The sequence below is a fragment of the Phalacrocorax carbo genome, chromosome 1 (assembly GCF_963921805.1).
Source record: "Phalacrocorax carbo chromosome 1, bPhaCar2.1, whole genome shotgun sequence".
Lineage (NCBI taxonomy): Eukaryota > Metazoa > Chordata > Aves > Suliformes > Phalacrocoracidae > Phalacrocorax > Phalacrocorax carbo.
The window spans coordinates 36,885,898-36,907,325 of record NC_087513.1 but is presented as its reverse complement, the minus strand read 5'-3'; the positions used below and the strand labels follow the sequence as shown (position 1 = coordinate 36,907,325).

Below are 21,428 nucleotides of genomic sequence, written 5' to 3'. Positions count from 1 at the left end.
GTGCAAAAAGTGAGGTTCATAAACCCCAATGCTGTGTTTGTTTTGAAAGGGGTATTGGCAGAGTCAAAACGATAGAATACAGGTTTTTCAGGAGCTTTTAGCAAAACAGCTAACACGACTTTAGGTTTGGACAGCTAACCCTAATACAGGATTCATATCCACAGTAACTTTATACATAATCTGAACATGTATGTAGATTAAGTTATAAATAATACATATCAACTAACACAATACTTTGCACATCTAGAAATCACCTTTTTTTTTTTTAAGTGGGTAGACACAGAAGAGAGAATAAGCTGATGCTGCCTCACTGAGGATAAAAAGGTCTTGCTACATCTGATTTCAACTGAAAAGAATCACCTGAACATGCCTGCCTCACTACAAGAATGTACAGAAGATCTAGATCCTCATGTTCCAGAGAAAAAAAATCACATCACTCACCTGGAGCAATAAGACCTTTAAGTTTATGGATAAAAGAGAACATACAGATGCATATGACAATACAGCACCTTCTTCAAAGGCACTGATGCTAGTCACTGTGAGACATGCACACTCACTCACACTGATAACTAATGCAACATGGTTTGAGAAGTGCTATGAGAGAGGCAACCATCTTTAACGCTAACCTTGTAAAATAATGAGATATTAATTACAGTTGAGAAGTTTTGAATGAAGAAAGTCAGAGTTCATCATAAACCCCATGAAGTTGTACAAATTTGTATTATTATGTGCAAACAACTTATGCAGTACTACTAAATTACTTGTAACTGCATAATTGGTTTCCTTCTATCTGCTAGATTTTGCATCCACTAGATTTTGCAGATTAAATATTAACGGCTCTAATGGTATTTCAATACTGAACTAAATACAGAATTTGACCTAAACACTGAAATATCTGGAAAGTACCTAGACCTGTGTTCACAAATCTGACTACAGTTCAGCAAAAGTCAGTCAGAGCGGAGTAATTATAACAGTGACAGAATTTAATCATACTTAGAAAACCATAAAAAAAAATTAGGAAGTTATCCTCTATCATTTTGCACCACTTTATATTATCACTGAACTGCATAATACCTCTTTTCTTCAATTGTTCCAGAATCAAAGTAAGGGCTTGGGGCTCATTTACAAAAAGAAATTTTAGAGTTCAACTTAAAAATGTCATTTTAACTCAACCAATTTAGTGAAGTTGAAAAAAATCTTTGTGAACTCAGGCTAGCAATTTGTCAACTTCACTAAATTTCAGTTCCCAAGGTATCCCAAAGCATCATTATAAACCAGTCATCTGTGCATTATTGAATATTCTGTTACCATTGCAAAGAAGTTCCAATAATTTTATTTATAAAATTTTAAGTTGTTTGGGAAATCTATTTCCATTCCCTTGTCATGGTCTGAAAACAAACAACAAGAAGTTTCACCTTCATATATGCTGAGATTCATTTACACAATTGACTACAAAAGATGAACTACCTGTGTATTTGCACTGAATGTCAGTATTGGATTATTACACAACAGAAGCAGTTACCTTTGAGAAGTCCAGAATTATCAATAGGACCAGGGTACACATTCTGATCTCCCATCTGGTATTTGTCCCAGCTATCAAAGCCAACATATTTTTTCCACTGTTTGAACCAGCGACTATCCACTAGATACCTTAAAAGGAAGAAGACATACAAGTTAAATTACTGGCATGCTACTACTTCCTATGGTACCAATTAATTCATGTTAACGCACTTGTAGTCATCAGCCTTGCAAAACTGAGAATGTTCTTCTGTCTGGTCTGCTCACCGCTATCAGCATCTCCTACCAACAAGGACTTTAATTGTGGGCAATTAAAGATCCCACTAATCACAGTGGGCAAGTACAGTTTTGCAAGACTGCCGGTACAGCATATCAGAATTTGAAGAATGGCAAATTCAGAAAACATTTCCCTTTTTAGCATAAAATATCATCAGCTTTAATTCCTGTTCTCAGTTTGTGAGTTCAGGAGATTCAAGTTAAATCTATATAATTAGACAGCTCTTTAAAAAATGAGAGATAACTTCTAGCAAAAATATTTTTTTCTTGCTGAAGTTTTATTTATAACATTCATATGCAAGTTGAAAAACTTTAGAACTCAGATATCCTGTCAAGAACCAGACAGTCTAAGTGTTTTCTTCCTCTGAGTCAGCATCAACACATACAGTAAATGCTCTGCTTTTGAGGCAGCAATAGATGTTCCTCCTACATATAATCATCAAATTCACATTTCCATATAAAGAGATATTTCTAAATTCAGCCCCATAGCATTTCTACCCTGATTAAATTGTTGCCACTGTGGCTTTTACAAAGTCCAGTAATACTTACTTTTTATCATCTTTTTGTCCAGAATTTCTTTAAGATACCAAATTTGTTCAGTGATCCTCAGATTATTTTTTTTTTAAAAGACACCACCTTCATTATTTCTTCTTCCTAAAAGTATCCATCACATTCTGTCTGGTCTGTCCCAACCCTTTTGCTACTACCCTAGTACACATTAGAATATCACTATAGGATGAAACACTAGGTCAAACTAAAGATCATGGGTAATCCTCATTCTTTTCTCCAGTATTTGACTACTCAGCTCTTATCTGTAGCACACCAATAATATGCTACTGAACCTTTAAGAGATCTCAAAACTTCCTGGTGATTCAAATACTAGTCTGCTAATACATACAGCTTTTATTAGGCAATCATTCTGTAGGAGTCACGAACACCACAGAAAAAATACAGAACAAAAACATTAGCACCCACAACTCTTGTAACCAAAGAAGTTAAAAAAAGGAATTGCTTGAGTATACATTTTACTGAATAGGTTTAAAAGAATACATTAGCGGGGAATTAAATTTGTGCTTCAAAATGATGTAACTACTATAAGAATTAACAATCCTAAGATATATAAGTCTTGACTTACTCTTTCTCAAGTTCAGTTTCTCTCTTACACACACTAGAAGTACTGCTAGTGAACATCTGGTAAAGAAGGAATTACTACTGAGTAGTACTCAGTAAGCGGGATCCTTTGTAGTCAGAGAGATTCTCTTCTCAACAAGCCCCAATTTTTCACTTTCTACAGAACGTACTCCTAAGCGTGTGAATGTATACGTAAAAGTCCTTTGGAAAGTAAGAGCGAGAAGGCTATACATAAGATCACCACAGGCTTTTGGATGCTTACTTCCCCTACATTCCTTCAGAAACAAAGACTAAGGTCTCAAAGGCAACTTTACAACATCTATGACAGTAGCAGCCTAATTCACATGGTAAACAGTCTTGATTCAGAATATGATTACACCACAGTAATGATGAGTCTGTGAACAAATTACTCCTAGCCTTAGCTACTTAGTAACTTAGTAACTACCCTAAGCAAACAAAAATAGCAAAGGCGGAGCTGTGGCTCAACTACTATAGACATAGTTCTGCCAGTGTAAGAACTTTGGTTAGGGACCAGATTTCTCGCTCACATCACCAGTGCCAGCTGTACTCTGGAGCCTGTACCTTTACCGTCTCACAGTGTAACACTTGGTCTTGTATCTAATCTACCATCTCAAACTGTTACTACTGCTCAAGAGTTGTCAACTACCATGAGTTGCTATCTCTTCTGAAATTATTCTGTACACAACTTTGTCCTTGAACTTGCAACACATAATTTCCTTCTGAAATTTTAAACACTTAATAAAGCAGTCAGAGAACAGCCTGAAACTGCTTTTTGAACCAAAACTACATTAAAAAAAGTTTTGTTTTAAACACACTCAAGGAAGTGTATATGGAAAGTATTTTGCTGCAAAAATGCCCTTTTCCACTCTCACCAAACTCAGAAACAGACAGTGACTTAAGAGGGTGTTTTGGGCACAATTCATTCCACCAAATCAGTAATGATACAGCATGGTTGAAGTCCTATTCCAGAAAGATGAGATACTTAACATCGCTATGATTTTACAATATTGAATCATTTTAAAGTAGCCTGGCCCAGCACTGATTATTTCAGTTTAGTGGCACAATTCCCTCGACATGTTTTGTTTAGAGCATGTTTAGAATGTAATAGGAAACAAGACTGGACAAGGCTAAGTTGCATTAAAGATGGTGAAATTTGGGATAAAACACAGTAAAAAGATTAAAATGCAGTCTATTACAAAATTAAACAGTTTTAAATTTTATTAATGCTAAAAAAAAGTAAAACTTACGTAGTTCAAATCTCATTAAGTTCCAGTCCTATTTCCCACATTTCCCACTTCAAAATCAATCTAAGTTCCCGAAATCCCACATTTCACACTTCAAAAATCAAATTAAGTTAGAATACACTGATTTCTTGACCTTTTTCCATTGTCTATGCTGTTCGGTGAAGTTATAAGAACTATCCCACAAAGCAACAAGCTTCTTAAACTAATTCAGACCTTTGTACAAAAACACCTCATTCTGCACACAAGAAAGTATCCAAGTAAAGCTTTACTGTCTTATGTAGAAGCCTTTTCTGAACTTAACTTTTGAGGTTCTCCTAACAGAGAAGCAGCTTTAATGAATACTGCAGCAAAACCTGTGAAATCACAAATGACAAACTTGTGAAATTAAATAAGAAACAACTTCAACTATCAAAAGTGACCAGCTTGTGAAACAGGCATATAATACTATCTACACGTAACTTAACATTTGGCATTATCATTTGTTTAAAACAAGCATTCCATTAAAATAAAAAAGCATGACTTTTTAATGTCGCATGAAAGCAAAGATATAAACTTTAAAAATTGCGAAGTCCCTTCGAAACACCATGTTTGCCATCATGCAATAGACAGAGGAAGTGAAGCAACATCATAATAGCTCCCCAGTATGCTTTAAAACATTTGTTATGTTACTAGAAGCTTTCAATTATATTTTTACTACCATAAAGTCCTCCTAAGCAATACTGCAGTAGAATGAGAGAAAAAACTTAAATTATGTTTAAATTTTACAGAGATAACATGTGCTTCCTTTTCTACAATCAATAGTCAGGTGCAGATGTCTTCAGATATGATCCAGTTCAAAGGCAAGAATCTAACAGATTCTTTATCCAATTCATGTCCGAGGTATGCCACATTCATCCACTACCCAGAAATGGGAGGGGGGAAGAGAATACAACAGACAGTAGTCTGCAATAGGCAATTTAGCCTATTTAATTTAAAGACCACATGAGTAAGAATTTAGGAGTTCAGTGAACACCACAAAAGTATTCCACTTGAAAATTAAGAAAGAAAAATCAGATCTCTACAAACAAATTTTCACCAAAAATAACCAACTTGCAATTACATGAGTGTTATTTTCCACTTTCTGGAAGAGAAAAACAGACAGCAGACTCTACTATAGAAGTCTGAATTGGTATGACCATGTTAAATGTATTGATAGTAAAGATAATTTTTCCTTTACCCTGAGTCTGCCAGAACAAGCCTGATGTTACTATAATTGAACCACTGGTATTTGTGTCGTTTTCTTTTTAAAGTAGAATTAGCAGCAGTTCTTCCCACAACTGCAAAAATCCAGTTCTTTCACTCTGCCTGTACAAATCACAATTCCTTTTACAACAGCCTCTTAATATTTGACTTATTTCTCCTTAATAAATGGAAAAAGAGATAACAAATTTGCTTAATCTGACATGCCCTTGCCTTTTGCTTTATGCACAGAGTTTTCACTCTTATGAACATACACAAGGCCAACAGCATTCTCACCTTTCTCTTCTGCTGTGGCCATTGAGCACTATTCCATGACAGCCATAACTGCGTGTGGTTATGAACATGGTCACCCTGAGGCATCCATCCATTCTACCACCAAACCTGCCAGCCTTGTCCCCTACTGTAACCCCTGGCCTCTACTTTCTTGATCTAAATTTGAATGAACTGTGAATCTTAAAGAAGGAAAGCTATAATTTTACACAGAAGGGAAATTATCATATAGGCAAACTGTCCATTGTTTTAATTAATGCTTAATAAATTACTACTCCTGTAGGACCATATTACTTTTCAAATGCTTTGTGTTAAATACCTGATCATACACCAGCAACAGTGAGTAATACAAAATTTTGATAATTGGACCTAACAGTGCGTGAAAGCTTAGGGTCCATTGTTCTAAATTTTAAACGTTCACCATTACCTATTTCAACACTTCATCAACCTTATTCTTCCACATGCAATTAATTTTGCCACCAACCAAATTTTGCTCTGCAATGTCTCTTTACAGGTCTCCTTAACTGAAAAGTTGTAACATTTCTGTTTCCTAATACAGAGTGTAAGAACTTACATCACTTCTGTTCAGATTTAGGAATTTGTACTTACACGCTCAAATAAGAGATCAATATTTCTAGCATTAAAAAGTTGAAAGTTCACCTATGAATTATACAAGTATGTAAGTGTGATAAGAACTAAACAGCACAGTCAAGTTCCTGCCCTGGAAAGAAAATGCTGAAGGACAATCAAATCTTAAAAATTCACATGAAGTTTGAGATTCTCTGAGCAAAGTCTGCCCAGCAGTACAACAGAGAAAAGTAAAATGAAGAATGCATGAACAGAAAAAATTTGAAAGTTTTGCTGTTTTCTTACTTGAATTCACTGAGTAGTACTCTATTAGGCTGGCATATTTTGGACATATGGACAAAGCTGCAAGGAACAATTGAAGAAAGACGCTGAATGGGTGCAAAACACTATTCTAAGATTTAATTCTGCAACTGTAAAAAAGCTCATATCTGTAAAGCACCATTAAAACGGATTACTTTCAGACAAAAAGAGCCTACATGCACTTTTTTGCAAGATGCATTCTACTGATGATTACTGAAAAGACTGAAAAAGGGAAGATCATTAAATCTGTGTGTACTCAAGGGCAAAGCTTAATACTTTGGTTAATATTGCTTGTAATATGAAACAGGATATATCTATTTCTTTGTACTAATTTTTAGAAAGAGTGAACAAGGAAGATCAATTTATTAGGATAAGGAGAAGATGGGGCACTGCCAGTTCTCAGGATTTCTTACAGACCACATCATCCTCCAACAGTCAAACCTGGCGCAAAAATATTAGATTTGATACAGCACTATATGTCTTATCAGAGCTTAGTGAACTTACTGCCTTACTCACTATCCCAATATTCAGCATTTAACATCCTTTATAGAAAAAGTAAGCAGGATACTTATGTAAGTCCAGTAATGAATTTATTTTCTATTTAGGGATAACTGCTTTTAATTGACTCAGCATCTATGAACATTTTTTAGACTTCTTAAGTTAAAGAAATACAGAGTCTGTATTCTCAGACAGATATTCTTAAGAGCAAACGCAGTAGACCAGTTTACTACAATGTTGAGGTAGTCCATTAAATGCAAAAGAACAATTCAGGGAATTTATATAGCCAAGAAAAAAAAAGTCACAGATAGAGATTTTGAAAAATGCTAATAGACACTGTAGTTGTAAATTCTTACAGTGAATTACTGGTTATGTGTATGTATGTGCATACATATGCACATGTATGTATACTTTTTATACATATCGAGCATTTCAATGAGCATTCTGCTACTTTCATCTCAACAGAAATCTGATGCAGGTGAGAGAAGTTATTTTGAGTTACTACGGAATACAGTCACAGTAGCTGTAATCTTCCTCCTTTTCCAGAACTTGTCCTTAATCAATAAGATGAAATACTACTTTTTCAATAAGATCACGGGAAATGGAAATTTGCATTCAAATGCCATACACTTCCCTCATCTTTACACAGGAAGGATATACCATGTTAAAGTTTATGCTGTAAAAAAAGAAAATTAATGCAATTACACCACACTCAGCATAGGGGATCAATCTGCTAAAGCACTTAAAGCACATAACTAAAATCCAGACTTGCTAGCATTATGGGAAAAGGTAAAAATCAGAAATTTACAGACTACAGCTTTTGATCCTGCAAACACATTCAATATAGCATTCTCATCAAGATCAATAAGACTACTCATCTACACAAAACAGAGAAGGCAAACCATAAGAAGGCAACTCATCTTTTCATCAGTGTTATAATATCCATGATAAAAATCAACCACCTGAAAACTAAGTATTACCTATGAGGTACACTCACTAATTTAAGAGGAAAAGACGTACTTCAAGTAAACCTCATTTCTTAAATATGATTTGATCATTTTTAGATCACTTTTTATGGGAAGATTATTAAAAACTTGCAGCATGCACTTGAGACCAGATACGCTCCACTGAATATCTGTTGTCCCGGATACAAAAATAGCATACCATGCATTAGTAGAAAAAAAAAAAAAAAAGACATAAAATGTCTGTACATTGAACTTGGTACAATGTTTTGCTTTTATTTTTGTTCCTATTACCCAATACAGAAAAGAGTTCCAGACCAATCTAATGGTACGGTAGTTTTTTTGAACTGTGGACCTGACTGAGAAAGCTCCCCCAGGATACTTTAGTAAAGTTAAAAAATATGGCCTATCCATTTTTTAAAACTATGATTAAGAAATGTTTGTTACTTAACTCTGATGGAATCAAGAGTTCAATCAAGCAGGAAACACAAATTTTGGTGTCTCATACGTCATCAGTCAAGCTAGTGAGCAGGATAACCAACCCATCTTCAGGGGTAAAGCACACATGAAGGATTCAGAGTAAAGACTGAAGGACAGAACTGTCTCAAATTCCTAGATATGCTATTTTGAGGGGCAAATTTAAAAACTAAGACAACTTCACAACAAGGTGAACTGATTAAATCGGCAAATGCTTGACATCTGTAGGCATTTCAAAATAAATCAGTCACCTCAAATTGCTTGCTGAAAACAGTCAACCAAGTTAGAGCCAACAAGTTGATAACAGAAGTACATAATATTGGAATAACCACAAACCTTTACCTAAAAGGTGGTGGACAGCAAGCTGACAATGAGCCAGCAATGTGCTCTTGTGGCCAAGAAGGCCAATGGCATCCCTGGGATGCATTAAAATGAGTGTGGCCAGCAGATCGAGAGAGGTTATCCTCCCCCTTTGCTCTACCCTAGTGAGACATTTGGAGTGCTGTGGACAGTTTTGGGCCTCCCAGTTTAAGGAGGATGTGGAACTGCTTGAGGAAGTCCAGCGGAGAGCTACCAAGATGATCAGGGTACTGGAGCATCTCCCTTATGAGGAAAGGCTGAGAGACTTGGGTTTGTTCAGCCTGGAGAAGACTAAGTGGGGATTTCATAAACACCTATAAATATCTAAAGGGTGGGTGTCAGGAGGATGGGACTGGACTCTTTTCAATAGTGCCCAAAGACAGGACAAGGGGCAATGGGTACAAGTTGGAACACAGGAAATTCCACTTAAACATGAGAAAAAAACTTCTTTCCTGTGAGGGTGACAGAGCAGTGGCACAGGCTGCCCAGGGAGGTTGTGGAGTCTCCTTCCCTGGAAACATTCAAAACCCGCCTTGGTGCGTTCCTGTGCCCCCTGCTCTAGGTGTCCCTGCTCAAGCAGGGGGGTTGGACAAGATGATCTCCAGAGGTCCCTTCCAACCTCTACCATTCTGTGATTCTGCGATTCTGTGAAAAGTAAGCAAAAATATGCATGTGTGATTTGCTGAAAATTACAAATATATGTATTAATAATATTGGAAATATTTGTACAGTTTAATTAGTTTCAGGTGTTTTCTCTTACTTGTATTACATATCCTTAGAGAGATCTACATTTTCCTTTAGCAGGTAGAATGAAAAAACTATAAAACATGTCCATGAGCAAGTTCCCAGTTCAAGTCTGGCCTACTTCAGCGTGGAGCTTCAGATGGCTTCGTAAGTTGTCTCTATTCTCATCTGTAAAATATTTCTTGCCTATCTGAAGCAGATTATAATATATAAGGGACAATTTATACTCGAGCCCGTGAAATGCCAGATACTGCATAAAACATGAGGAAATGGAATGAAGCTGCATTGAGGAAGTTCAGACTGGACTTAGGAAAAGGTTCTTCACTGAGGAGATGGTCGGTCACTGGAACAGGCTCCTAGGAAAGCCGTCATAGCACCAAGCCTGTCAGAGCTCAAGGAGCATCTGGACGACACTCTTAGTCATATGGTTTAGTCTTAGGTAGTCCTGCCAGGAGCAGGGAGTTGGACTCAATGATCCTTATTGGTCCCTTCCAACTTGAGATATTCTATGATTCTACAAAAACCTTATATCCCCCCAGAGCACAAGAGGAGCTTGTGTAACCGAGGTCTACGCTACCTTTGCAGATATCGTAATTTGCAGAGTATCTTTAGAATGTTCCACAACAGTGGAATTTGTTCTGATAATAAAGACATGGAAACCCCATGCAATCACATGTGGAGCACATAAGAACATATTTTACCAAACTGTATGTTCCCACTTCGATACGCAACAGGTTTTGATATCATTTGGATTCAGTGTTATCATTGCAGAGGATGAAATAAAAGATGAAATTCTGAACCTTGCAAATATAAACTCCAACAACATTCTCATTCCAGCAGCTGATGACAAAAGGCCTGACTTGACACCCGAGGGTCCTCACAGATTGCATTTGCTTATCTTCCAAACTTAATTCAGGCTAGCCTTAGTCCACTGATCACACAAAGGGGTCAAAAAATAGAATTAGAATGTTCCTTGACATCTTCTGATATTACAGGTCATTTCATATCCTTGAAAAGCAATGATAACTGTTGTTCATACCTAGCTCATCCCATTCATAAGCTATTTTCTAATAGTATATTCTCATTTAGGCATAACTTTTCTTTAAATAATCCTTTTATTTGAACAATTTCTTGGCAAGTACAAAGCACAATCCTTAACATTTCAATGTGCCTTCCTCTTCCTGTTTTCCTATGCTCGGATTGTTTTCAAAGCACAGATTACTTTAACTATTTTTAGTTAATATTTTCTTGTAAAAGAATATATTCCTCAAAGCTATATAAAAACATGTGAACTTTTACTTTATTCTCATGGTTAGAAGCAAATAAGGTTTATTTAGAAATATTGTAAACTAACATTAAAAAGTTAAAGTCATAGCTATTGTAAACTTGCTTTAGCTGAAGACACTAAATCTATCTTTAGGATGAGTTTAGATCAGTTATTCCAACCTCATATATCCGCTACAGACAACAGCACTGAAAAAACAGTTCACTGCAGGCATTATTATTCTTTGGGTCCCACTGAAGTGGGATGAAACAGTGATTATTTCTGGCATTTACAAAGAACTGCTCATTTCTGTGATCAAGGGCCATTAGCCTGGTTCCTGGTTGTGTTCACATCAACTACTGGACTTCAGAGTTTCTCCAATATAATCTACCAATTACAGAGTACTTATTTTATTATATTCCCCAATATACACACCAGCAATGAATATTTTGATCCTTTTACTCCTATACAAAATATTCAAATATTAAAACACAATTACCAGTTGACAGCCCTGCATTATATCCAAATATATGCTCATATTGGGTCATCTAAAATTACCAACAAAAGACTGTATCCTTATGAACGTTCAAGCGTAGCCCAAAACAGGATTACTTACAGCCTTTGTACATTAACTTAGAAGAACAAAAGAATGAAGCCATTACAACACTTGTAAATGCACCTTCACTTCTTAAAAAAAAATAAATCAACAAATAATGAAAATCAGTAATAAAGTTACGCAAATTTTAGAATTTCACAGCTGCATTACCATGTATACACATTGTTCTCTCAGCAAAAGAAAATAATAGTACTAGCGGGAAAGTTGCTAGTTGATTTCTACAATTCCCTCATGGATTGTAACTTTTTCATGTAATTTAACTTCACCCGTGGTTTACTGCACATTGAGTTAATAAATCTTTTTAACGCAGCACCAACATCACAGAGTACAAGGGCATTCATTCTCTACCTTAACACCCAGGTTGACAGAAAAATATTTGAACAGTATGACTATGATCTTGGTAATTCCCATTGCTGTCGAAAGTGTTCTGAACACATTCCTCCATTATATATAGACAGAATTAAACAACATGTAACCTAGATTTATTTATATTGACTGATAAGTCAGCCCTTTGACTTCAAAATCAAAACAGTTAACTTTAATATACAATAAAGACTCTTCACAGAGGCATTCATTCCATCATTGTGTACTGCTGGGACATCTTATCTTCCAAACACAAGCTATTTCACTTTTAACAGCAAAACTGTGCAAGTTGTCCAGAGAGATAGGTGAGGATTATTTTTTTTACCCTCCTCACTGTGAATGAGTACAGATTAAGCAATACTGAGAACAAAGTGGAACAACTGTGTTACTGAAAGTAAATTAGGACTCCTATTTAAAGGCGCAGCATCCAATTTTTGTTCTTGCACAATTGCAACTATAAAAATAAGAAAGGTGAGAACGGGTTTGTACCTGTATTTCTACTCTGATTAGGCTAGCCAAAATTGCTTGACTAAGTACAATCCTGATTAATAGATGCCTTCAAAATTAAATTTTCTTTCAGAATTAACAAATTCTTGGAAGTTCAAGATTATTATAATTATTCTACTTTATCACATACAAACCAAACCATCATTTTATTCAAAATGTAGGTAAATCCACACACACAAAAATCCAGGGGCCAAAGAGAGAAAAAAATATATCGCTTAGCTCCCATTTTTAAGAAATCTTAGTCTAAATATTTCACATCCCTCTTCAGAAATAAACGTTTTATTCAACTAAATGCATCAAGATAATTTCAAATCAACTAATCAATCAGTTAAATTCTCCCTACAGCCCCCTAAACTCAAGTTCCCACAATGTGCTGCAATAGCCTAAGCAGCACTTCACATGTATCACCAAGAGGCTGACCAAAAAGCCTGATTCAACCAGAATTAATGGACTGCATTTTTATGTTAAAATTTCAGTGTGAACATCACATGAACAACCATGTAAGTGTTTTGAATACAGTTACAAGTTTTCCATTTAAGGAAAGACTTTTCATTAAAAAAAATAACTCCTAAATCAATGTTTGACTTCCAATTTTCAGGCAAAAGCCTGACACAAACATGATCGAGTTTAACATGCTCCCACCCTGCCTAATCAATTAACAGAAGAAAACTGCATCTACACATTTCCATTGCAAGTATTCTCCCAGAAGAATTTAGAACAGAACATTTTGTATACTGTCATAAGCTGTTGTTGAAGTGCTGCACCATTCTACATGCAGTGACACAAATCTAACACAAAACTTCAACCACAAGGTCTTAAAGTCAAAAATCAGCAACTTAAACCTCAATGGACAGAGAAAGCAGACAATTCTCAATTCTAGCCTTGGAACACTGACGCAGTGTTCCTTGTTTCTCATTATACGATGCCATCAGGACAGTTTAGGATATTATCCCAAATGTTACTGAGGTGCAGGTCTACAACATCTCATCATGTTCTCAGTGAAATCTTCCATTAATGTTCAATCTAGATTCTGTTCATGTACAGCACAATGACGGATGATCAAATGTGGAAAACACTGAGAAGACCACAGTGTAAAATACTATTAAAGCTAAGCACTTCAGCATCAAGGTTATCATCAATGACGGGCACTGCAGGGTTTTCAAGTAGGGCTGTATACACCTGTTTGTCAAGATTCATGATTTTTCATTGCTACCAGAATTAAAATGCTTGTACGTTTTTGGTGTTGAAATTCTTTAAATACACTTCTGGAGGGGAAATTCTTTCAGGCTGCATTTTCATATCTACTGATCATTCACTGGCAAGGATCTCTACCCCACTTGAATTTGTACTTATTCTCTTCACTGACTGAGTTTTACAGTTAAACAGCCAATAAAATTCTCACAGTAAAAAAAATGAGAATATTTTCTTCACCTTCTAAGAAATGTACTCTATGGAAAACAACGGTACTCCCTCTGGACTCACCAGAACTTCAGAAGGGATGTGTATCAGAGACACATCTGAAAAAACACAAAATACTATATTTCTGTAGTTCTCATAATTTGCAAGTCTTAAAAAAATAAAACAGATTAAGAATCTCTCTCATCACTCTGTGAGGTAATGACTGGCACCAAAATTCATTGGCTAGCAGGGCTGGAAATCAACATCTTCCCTCTTTACAGACAGTCTCTTAAATCTTTACCTGCCCATCTAAAAATCCTTATCCTAGAAGACATAATCTTATGTAAGTATTTCAGCACAGGACTCAACATTCTAGCAGAACAGACAAAGGCTCTTAAAGCTCTTCTCTGAAAGGCAAGGCTTCTGCCTCCTCTATTAAATTTGATATTTTTTAACTCATTCCGAATAAATGCCTTCTGTGACATGTGGACACCAGAACTGGACAGTATGAATGGTTTCACTAATATATAACTGTATACAGTACATCTTTGTACTGCTACTCAGTATTCCCTATTCAAACATCTAAAGATTCCATTTGTTCTCTTAGCCACCAAATAAACTCCTTGTGATAGTTATTTGTCCACTGTAACAGCCTAATTCTTTTCCAGGCTACTGCTTTTAAAAATACAAATAACATCTATATTCTCATCTGCTACAAATTGCTACGGTGAGCAAGAGATGAAAGAAGCACAGTGGGGAAATTCTGGGAGAGAGAAAAATAGGTAAAACTGCTAAGGCTGTGCTGTTAGACATTATTAGTCACTACTACATGAAACATTTTATTGGCGGTGGTACTTAAAGGTGAGAAACGTGGTCTTGCATTCTAGACGATGGAGGGCCAATGTGCGTAAGAGGTAACAGAGTATGAAAGCATGTGTAATGTCATATTTAAGTAACTGAGACAACACCTCTAAGAGAGCCACAGAAGAACAGGAACTACAGGGAAAGCAGGGCTGAAAGTGGTCTTAAAGGTAAAGACAAGAAATGCCTCAATAGGAGAGATATTTACACAAGAAGTTATCACACAAGAATCGACAGAGTCTTCATGACCTCTTTAAGAAAACTGTTCCAAGATCAATAACTTTCAGTGTTGAAAATTGTACCTCAGTGAAACTGTAAAAACAGAAAAACTTGGCAAGGTTCTCAAGAATACCACTGCAGCTACAAAGTCATTAAATGACATCACCAAGACCAGTTGGTCATACAAATTATACAGTGGGTAAAAAACTGATGAACATCAACAGCTCTTCAATTTATGAGAGCGCATACAGGAAGACACTGATTGAGTTCAAATTTGTCTGCAGCTGTAAATCAATATTTCTTTGCATTTTTAAATGAAAGGTTAAAATTTTTAAATGACAGGTTAAAATCTCAAACAATAAAAATTCTCACTTGCCAAGCATCAGTAGATTTTCAAAACATTGAGAAATAATCATATCAGATCCTAAAACTGTGAGATACACAACGGAATACAACATTTGTTCTCTTCCAAAAGAGAAGTCTAGGCCTCTCAATCACTTAACCTGAAGGTCCTTCAGATAATATCACAAGAAGAAAGAATTATATATAACTCAAGTTCCGTGAAATAAGCGTGTGGTTTTTAATGCTAAATGCACTAACAAAAACAGTCAACATTATTTAAAACAACTGATAAATGAAGAATGTTCTTGCTTGAAAAAGCTTGAATTTTATGTTTATTTAATGTATGTTTAGAAAAATAAGATAAATGGATAGATGGAAGAATCCTCAATCTCTCCTAGTTTGTTTAGTAATTTAATTTATTAACTGTCCATAAAAGAATGCAAAAAAGAACATCAAGACAAACTAGCCCAGAATCCTGTCCCTGAGGACAGATCAAAAGACACTAGCCTTGTCTGTCCACCGAAGCAATATATTTTAACATATACTATCCCCAAGCTACTCTTAAAAACATCCAATGAAAGGAATTCTACAGCTTACTAAACTACCTGTTCAAATGTTTCTTGATTCTATAAATTCTTTTCCAATATCTAACTCTAAAAACGTTTTATTTCTGGTCAGTTTCATGTCCTTCTCCCTGAGAGAGAATACGCACACGAAAAACTAATGAAGAAATTCAATGCCCTCTTTATAGATACAAGATCTGCCTCTCTTAGCCTTATTCTTTAGTTCCCTTTTTCTTGGAGAAAACCCCCAAAGCTTTACACTTTCCTTATATAGCTTATTGTTCTCTACACTCTAAATTCTGAAGAGGATGGACAAGACCTTCAGTATAAGCCGTTAATTTTAAAAGGACTGCATTTTTGCGCTTTAAAGCTCAAACAGAACAAGCTGATATTGCATTGCTCACATTTTTTTAGAAATATTTACTACTGAATGAAAACTGCAATTCTGAAGCATGACTTAGAGTACTTTAACTGTTCTGTTTCCTTATTGATGCCCCAAAAGATCAAAAAGCTAAACATACCCCTTAATTTGTGAAGTTAAATACACGGCTCAAAGTATTAATCCTACAAACACACATGCACACGCATTTGTGTAGCTGGATTTAATCCAAGTTCATGAGTCAAAGTTAATAGGACTTTGCCATAGCTTAAGATTATTCTGTTTTAAAGCACTTGATTAACATCAGTGTCACAATCACAGCTAGATATGTTTCTTTTCAGAGAATGTTTAGAAGCTTGTTCCACATTTTTTCATGCTAAAATATTTAACGTACTAAAAAAAAATACAGCAGACTAAAGTTGCTGTTTCAGTCATCATGTAAACTTGTCATAAAATTACTTTCACTTTGAATAATATCAACTGTCTGAGACATCTTTTTAGCACTCGGGAAATACCCAAAAGAACCACTATTAAAACAAAAAAATCTCTTAGATTACAAGCCTGAGAGCCTTTTTACTATCGCTGGTCATTTTCAACACTACCACATGAACTGATTTCCTTTTTCTAGTTGCTTACATTTTTCCAGTTTAAGAGCAGTCTGTTCATATGCCAAAACTGAACATATACTCAGCAGTATTTGAATAATGCATCAGAATGTATGCTTCTGACACATGCTGCAGTATCAACACTGTTAAATATAGTCTTTTATAGAACTGGAACAGTGAGTGATGACAACTGAAATGAGGTGGGCAAGTTCTACTTTTGTGCATTCATAGTTAATTTTCAGTAAGTTAATGCTTCAGCCTTTGTCTTTGGGTAACCGTTTCACACAGGAAGAGATGAAGAGGGTGAGTGGTGGAAAAGTGTCAGTTCCCCACCCCCCCCCACAAAAAAAAGTCCCCTTTCCTAGCCTTGAAGAACTACAACCACAGAAGCTCAATTACCAAATACGCCCTAAAAAGAGGCGTCTGTTTACCCTAATTCTTTTCAACCACGGATTATTCTGTTGACAATCCGTATGGCATACTAAGAAGTATTTTCTGACTGACCACGAAAACATATCCTTCTAAACGTTTATTGTGGAACAGGTACGATAAGGGCCCGTTTGCACCTTCGGGGTTATTTTTTAGGTAATTAACACGTTCGCAGCCAAAATAAAATTTAAACTCAAGGCTTATGACAGCCGCGGAGGGGCTTCAGGGTACGGGTATAATTTTCTGACAAGTTGAAGGTGACGCCGGGGCCGTTTCCTCCTTTCAGCCCGGGTAATGGCAGCAACGCCTGGCAGCGGAGCTCTTCTCCCCCGCCTCAATCCCTACTTCCGCGCTTCTCCCCACGCCGCCAAAGCACCCCCCCGGCGGCCTCCGGGCCCCGCGCTGTCCCCGGCCGCCGCCCGGGGCTGCCCTCCGGCACCGCGCCCCGCCGCCCGGCCGCTCCCTCCCCTCCCCTCCCCCGCCCGGCAGGGAGCTGACCTCGGTGCCTGCCCCCGCCGGGCGCCTCCGCGGCGCGGCCCGGCCTTGCCGGCCGCCAGCAGCCCAGGCCAAGCCAGGCCGAGGGCCCGCCGCACCGAGGCGGCCGGCCCCCTCCTGAGAGGGTCTGAGGGATCCGGGAGGCGGGAGAGGAGCGGGGGGCTGGGGGGGGAGAAGAGGGTGCTGTCCCCCTCCCCCCTCCTTTCCCCCCACTCTCCCGGTAGCCCCCCACGCACGCGAGGGGCCGAACCGCCGCCGGGAGCGGGGTGGGGAGCTGAGGGAAAGGAGGTCGGTCTCCCCGCCCGCCCAGCGGCACCGGGGGCGGAGGGAGCCGCCCGCGCCCATCAGCCCGGGCCCTCCCGCCCCTCCCTCACCAGGTGTCGCCCTTGCGGAGAGCGGTTTTGAGCAGCGCCGCGACGTCCGTCCGCTGGGTCTCCAGATCCGCCGCGCCTCCCTCCGCCATCTTCTCCCCCCGGCGGCAGCAGCGGCGGCGGCGGCAGCAACAGCAGGGGCAGGAGCGGGCCGCGCTGCATGCTGGGAGTGACGCCGGCCGGGAGACGCCCTCGCCCCCCTCCTTTCCTTCCCAGCATCCGCAGGGTGAGGACGGAGGGAACTCGGCAAGGTGCCCCCTGGCGGCCCGGAGGTCTTTCCTGGCACCACCTGGAAGGGAGGCGCATGCGCGCAGTGCCGGCTGGGGCGGGGCGGCGGCTCTGGGGGCGACCGCCTGCTGTTAGCGGGGGGCGGTGGGACGGTGCCCCGGTGTCTCGGTGCCCCGGTGTCTCGGTGACCCGGCGGGGCCCGGCGGGCAGGGCGGTGCCCCGGAGGGCTCCTCGGCGGGGTCCGGGTGACGGCCACGGCCTGCCCGGCCCGGCCTGGGTCGTGTCTTGTGAGGCCGTGGTTTGAAATGGGTCAGGAAGGGGAGATCGTATTTAGGGAATAAGGAACCGTCCTCTTCGTGACGTTCCCGTCAGTGTTAGTGTTTTAATTTAAGCGTGTGCGTAATTAGATGCTGCGTGCCTTGCTAACAAATGAGTGGTCTGGACTGCCGTAATTCATATAATGATAGAGTCTGTATTACTGTGCAAGTGCGGTGCAAACAGGCTGTGTGACTTGCATTAACTTTCCCAGACCTTTGCAGAAACCAGTGGCTAATTTGTTGGGCTTGTTTCAATCGCTCTTATTTGAACCACGTACAAACAGCGCAGCCTGGCATCTGGCATTTCACCAACAAACGAGTCCATGTGTTACATTACATTAGCAGGCTTCTCTCTGTGTTCATACTTCTATCCAGGTTTCATAAAATTGAAATTGTGTAGAAATTTTGGGCTGGAGGGTGGGAAATGCTGATTACAAACATCTGAAAACAAAGTTTGTTCTTGTAGATATAGCCGGTGTATCTATAATGCATTGTATACCCAGCCCCCTTCCTCCAACCAAGTCATTACAGCGTGCTGAATCGTATGACTAATGCTAGAAATGTATCACAGGCTGCCAGTCATATAAGCTATTAGACATTATTAGTTAATTAACACTTATGAGCTAGTAGCATGTAACTGTTATAAATAGCACTAAAGGCTGCTCTTTAGATACACACACAGCAAAAAACCAGAATGGAAATAAGGCTCTTATGCAACCATGGTAATCCAAAACCAAGTAAATATTTTGCCAGGATTATCAGTAAGCATGATGATGTTGAAATAAAGGCAAAATCAGGATTTGTGGCTGGAAAGGGAATGTGAAAGTCATATGTGTAAGTAAAACTCCCAAGAGCACAGAGGGGCTCATGGTGACATTCACGGCTTCTCTAAGAACTGGAATCTGAAATTCCAGGAGGAGGGGCAAGCAAGTTAAAGATCTATGTTATATGGAGAGTTACAGTTAGAGCGGTGGACCTAGTGGCTACATTTAATGGCAGGAGAGAAACAACAAGAAGGTTTCCAGCCATGTGAAGAATAAATTTCTGGATTAGAATCTCAGAGTCTGGAAAGAACAACTGTGACACCTTCCCACCCCACCCCAGGTCTTGACAAGTAAGGACAGTGGTTTACACCCTGAAATTTATCTGTGTGCCAAACTTAAATTTTTACAAAAATGATATTTTAATGGAAACTTTGGGGAGAATACGTCTCAATCCTCTATGCCAGTAAACCGCTTCATTGTTCAGCACTCTGTAGCAGGACAGTGAACAGTTTACTTTGCCAAAACATTTGCCTGGAGCCACCCATGCCTTTTGGGTTGCGTAACTGCAGTTACTAGGTGAAAGATCTCCTATTCCTAAATTCAGTCTATTCATGGTACAGGAACAGATACTAGACAGATATTGGGTGCTACAAATACTAGACAGAAAAGCATATAAGGTGCCATCTGAAGCACAGCATTGTTTAAGAATTGCAAAGGAAAGACAAGAGTAACTCAGTCTCTTTCTGGGACTGTCAGTGCTTCACAAGAAGCAATTGTGCTTTCATAACAGAACAGCATCCTAAGCTTCACAAAAACTTTACACAAAATTCTTGGCAAATGCCAGTTAGTGTTAAATCCATATTTTTCAAAAAGCTTTCTGAACTAGCAAGGAATTGTTTCCAGGTACCTCTCTCTTAGGCAGTGCCTGTGGATCTTCAGATTTTAAACCATCTGGTTAACAGAAACAGCACTGGAGATATTGATGAATGACCTACCCTCTCTGATGAAAAACAAGCATTTATAATATAGATTTATATCTTACTGCTTTTGGTGTAACTGAATGCAGGATATTGTAAAGCTAGCTGAGGCAGCATGCTTTCCAGTAATCATTGGGCCTCCATCCTTACCTGACTTCATTGCTGTTGGATGAATTTTTATAAACATGTTTTTTGTGGTTCTAAACATTGATCCTAAAAAAGGATGCAATTAATACAGTGTATAGCAGCTCAGACGTTCAGCAAATGGGGTGCAGATAACAAACTGTGTACACTGATGATTCTATTGATTCCCAATACAACATAAAGTTTAAGCGCTCAGTTCTTGTTTTCAAGTCAATTAGTGGACTTGGCTGAAGAAACTTGAAATATGGCTTGATTTTTGGTGATGTGAGCAGCTCTGCTGCTTAGTGGTGGAAACCTGTGTGCACAATAAATTCTATAGAAATGACAGAAAACTGTAAGTCTCACTCACAGGTCCTATAGAAAAACTGATTTCACCACCTTTTTATTTTCTCCCTAAACCTTCTACACCACATTTGTGAATTTATGGAGGGGGGAAACAGGGCTTCAGATTTCCTTCCCCACTGGTCTGGCAAGCACTTCTGTACATGGTGGGTTTATAGCCCCTCATGGCTGTGTGAATTTCCTTTTTAGTTTGGAGCTGCGTCAGAGACAGAACCTGACGTATCAGAGTGGATGTGATGAGTGTGTATGTTACATGTAGTGTTCACACATAGAGTCAAGAATGTGACCATGATTACAATAGGTAATGTCACTTTTGGTTGAGAAATCTGATGGAAACCCTTTTAGAGCTAATTTTACTAGCCTAATCTGTTTTTATAACTTTAAAGTTGAGCAAAAGGTCAATTACCAGTCCCACCACTGCTGATTTTATTCCATATCCTACTTTTTTGAATGTATGGAGTTGGTTGTTTTAAAACAGTGATAGAATTGTAAGCCTCTCTGAAAGAGTTAAATAAGAAAAGCAAGAAAGCAGGAATACCAACAGACTAGTTATGCAATGGAAAGATAAAGCAGGGCTTCTGCTAGGTAAATGTAAGAGAGGAAGACATAGGAACAA

General features: G+C 38.5%; 1 protein-coding gene across 4 annotated transcripts in view; it reads right to left on the bottom strand.

The window, feature by feature from the left end:
- The window catches only part of USP15 (ubiquitin specific peptidase 15), a 66,439-nt gene extending 48,223 nt beyond the window's left edge, over window positions 1-18,216 (bottom strand). For 2 of the 4 annotated variants that reach the window (XR_010372420.1, XM_064448556.1), the window contains exons 1-2: window positions 18,044-18,214; window positions 1,523-1,650 (exon numbers count right to left, since the gene is read on the bottom strand). Coding sequence is in view for 3 of the 4 variants with exons in the window: in XM_064448556.1 (XP_064304626.1) it covers window positions 1,523-1,650; window positions 18,044-18,132 (217 nt within the window). In the remaining variant the exon portion in view is untranslated. Of the gene's footprint in view, window positions 1-1,522; window positions 1,651-18,043 lie in introns of all 4 variants that reach the window. The other 2 variants (XM_064448572.1, XM_064448565.1) reach the window with 2 other exon arrangements.
- Between the last annotated feature and the right edge of the window lie 3,212 nt (window positions 18,217-21,428).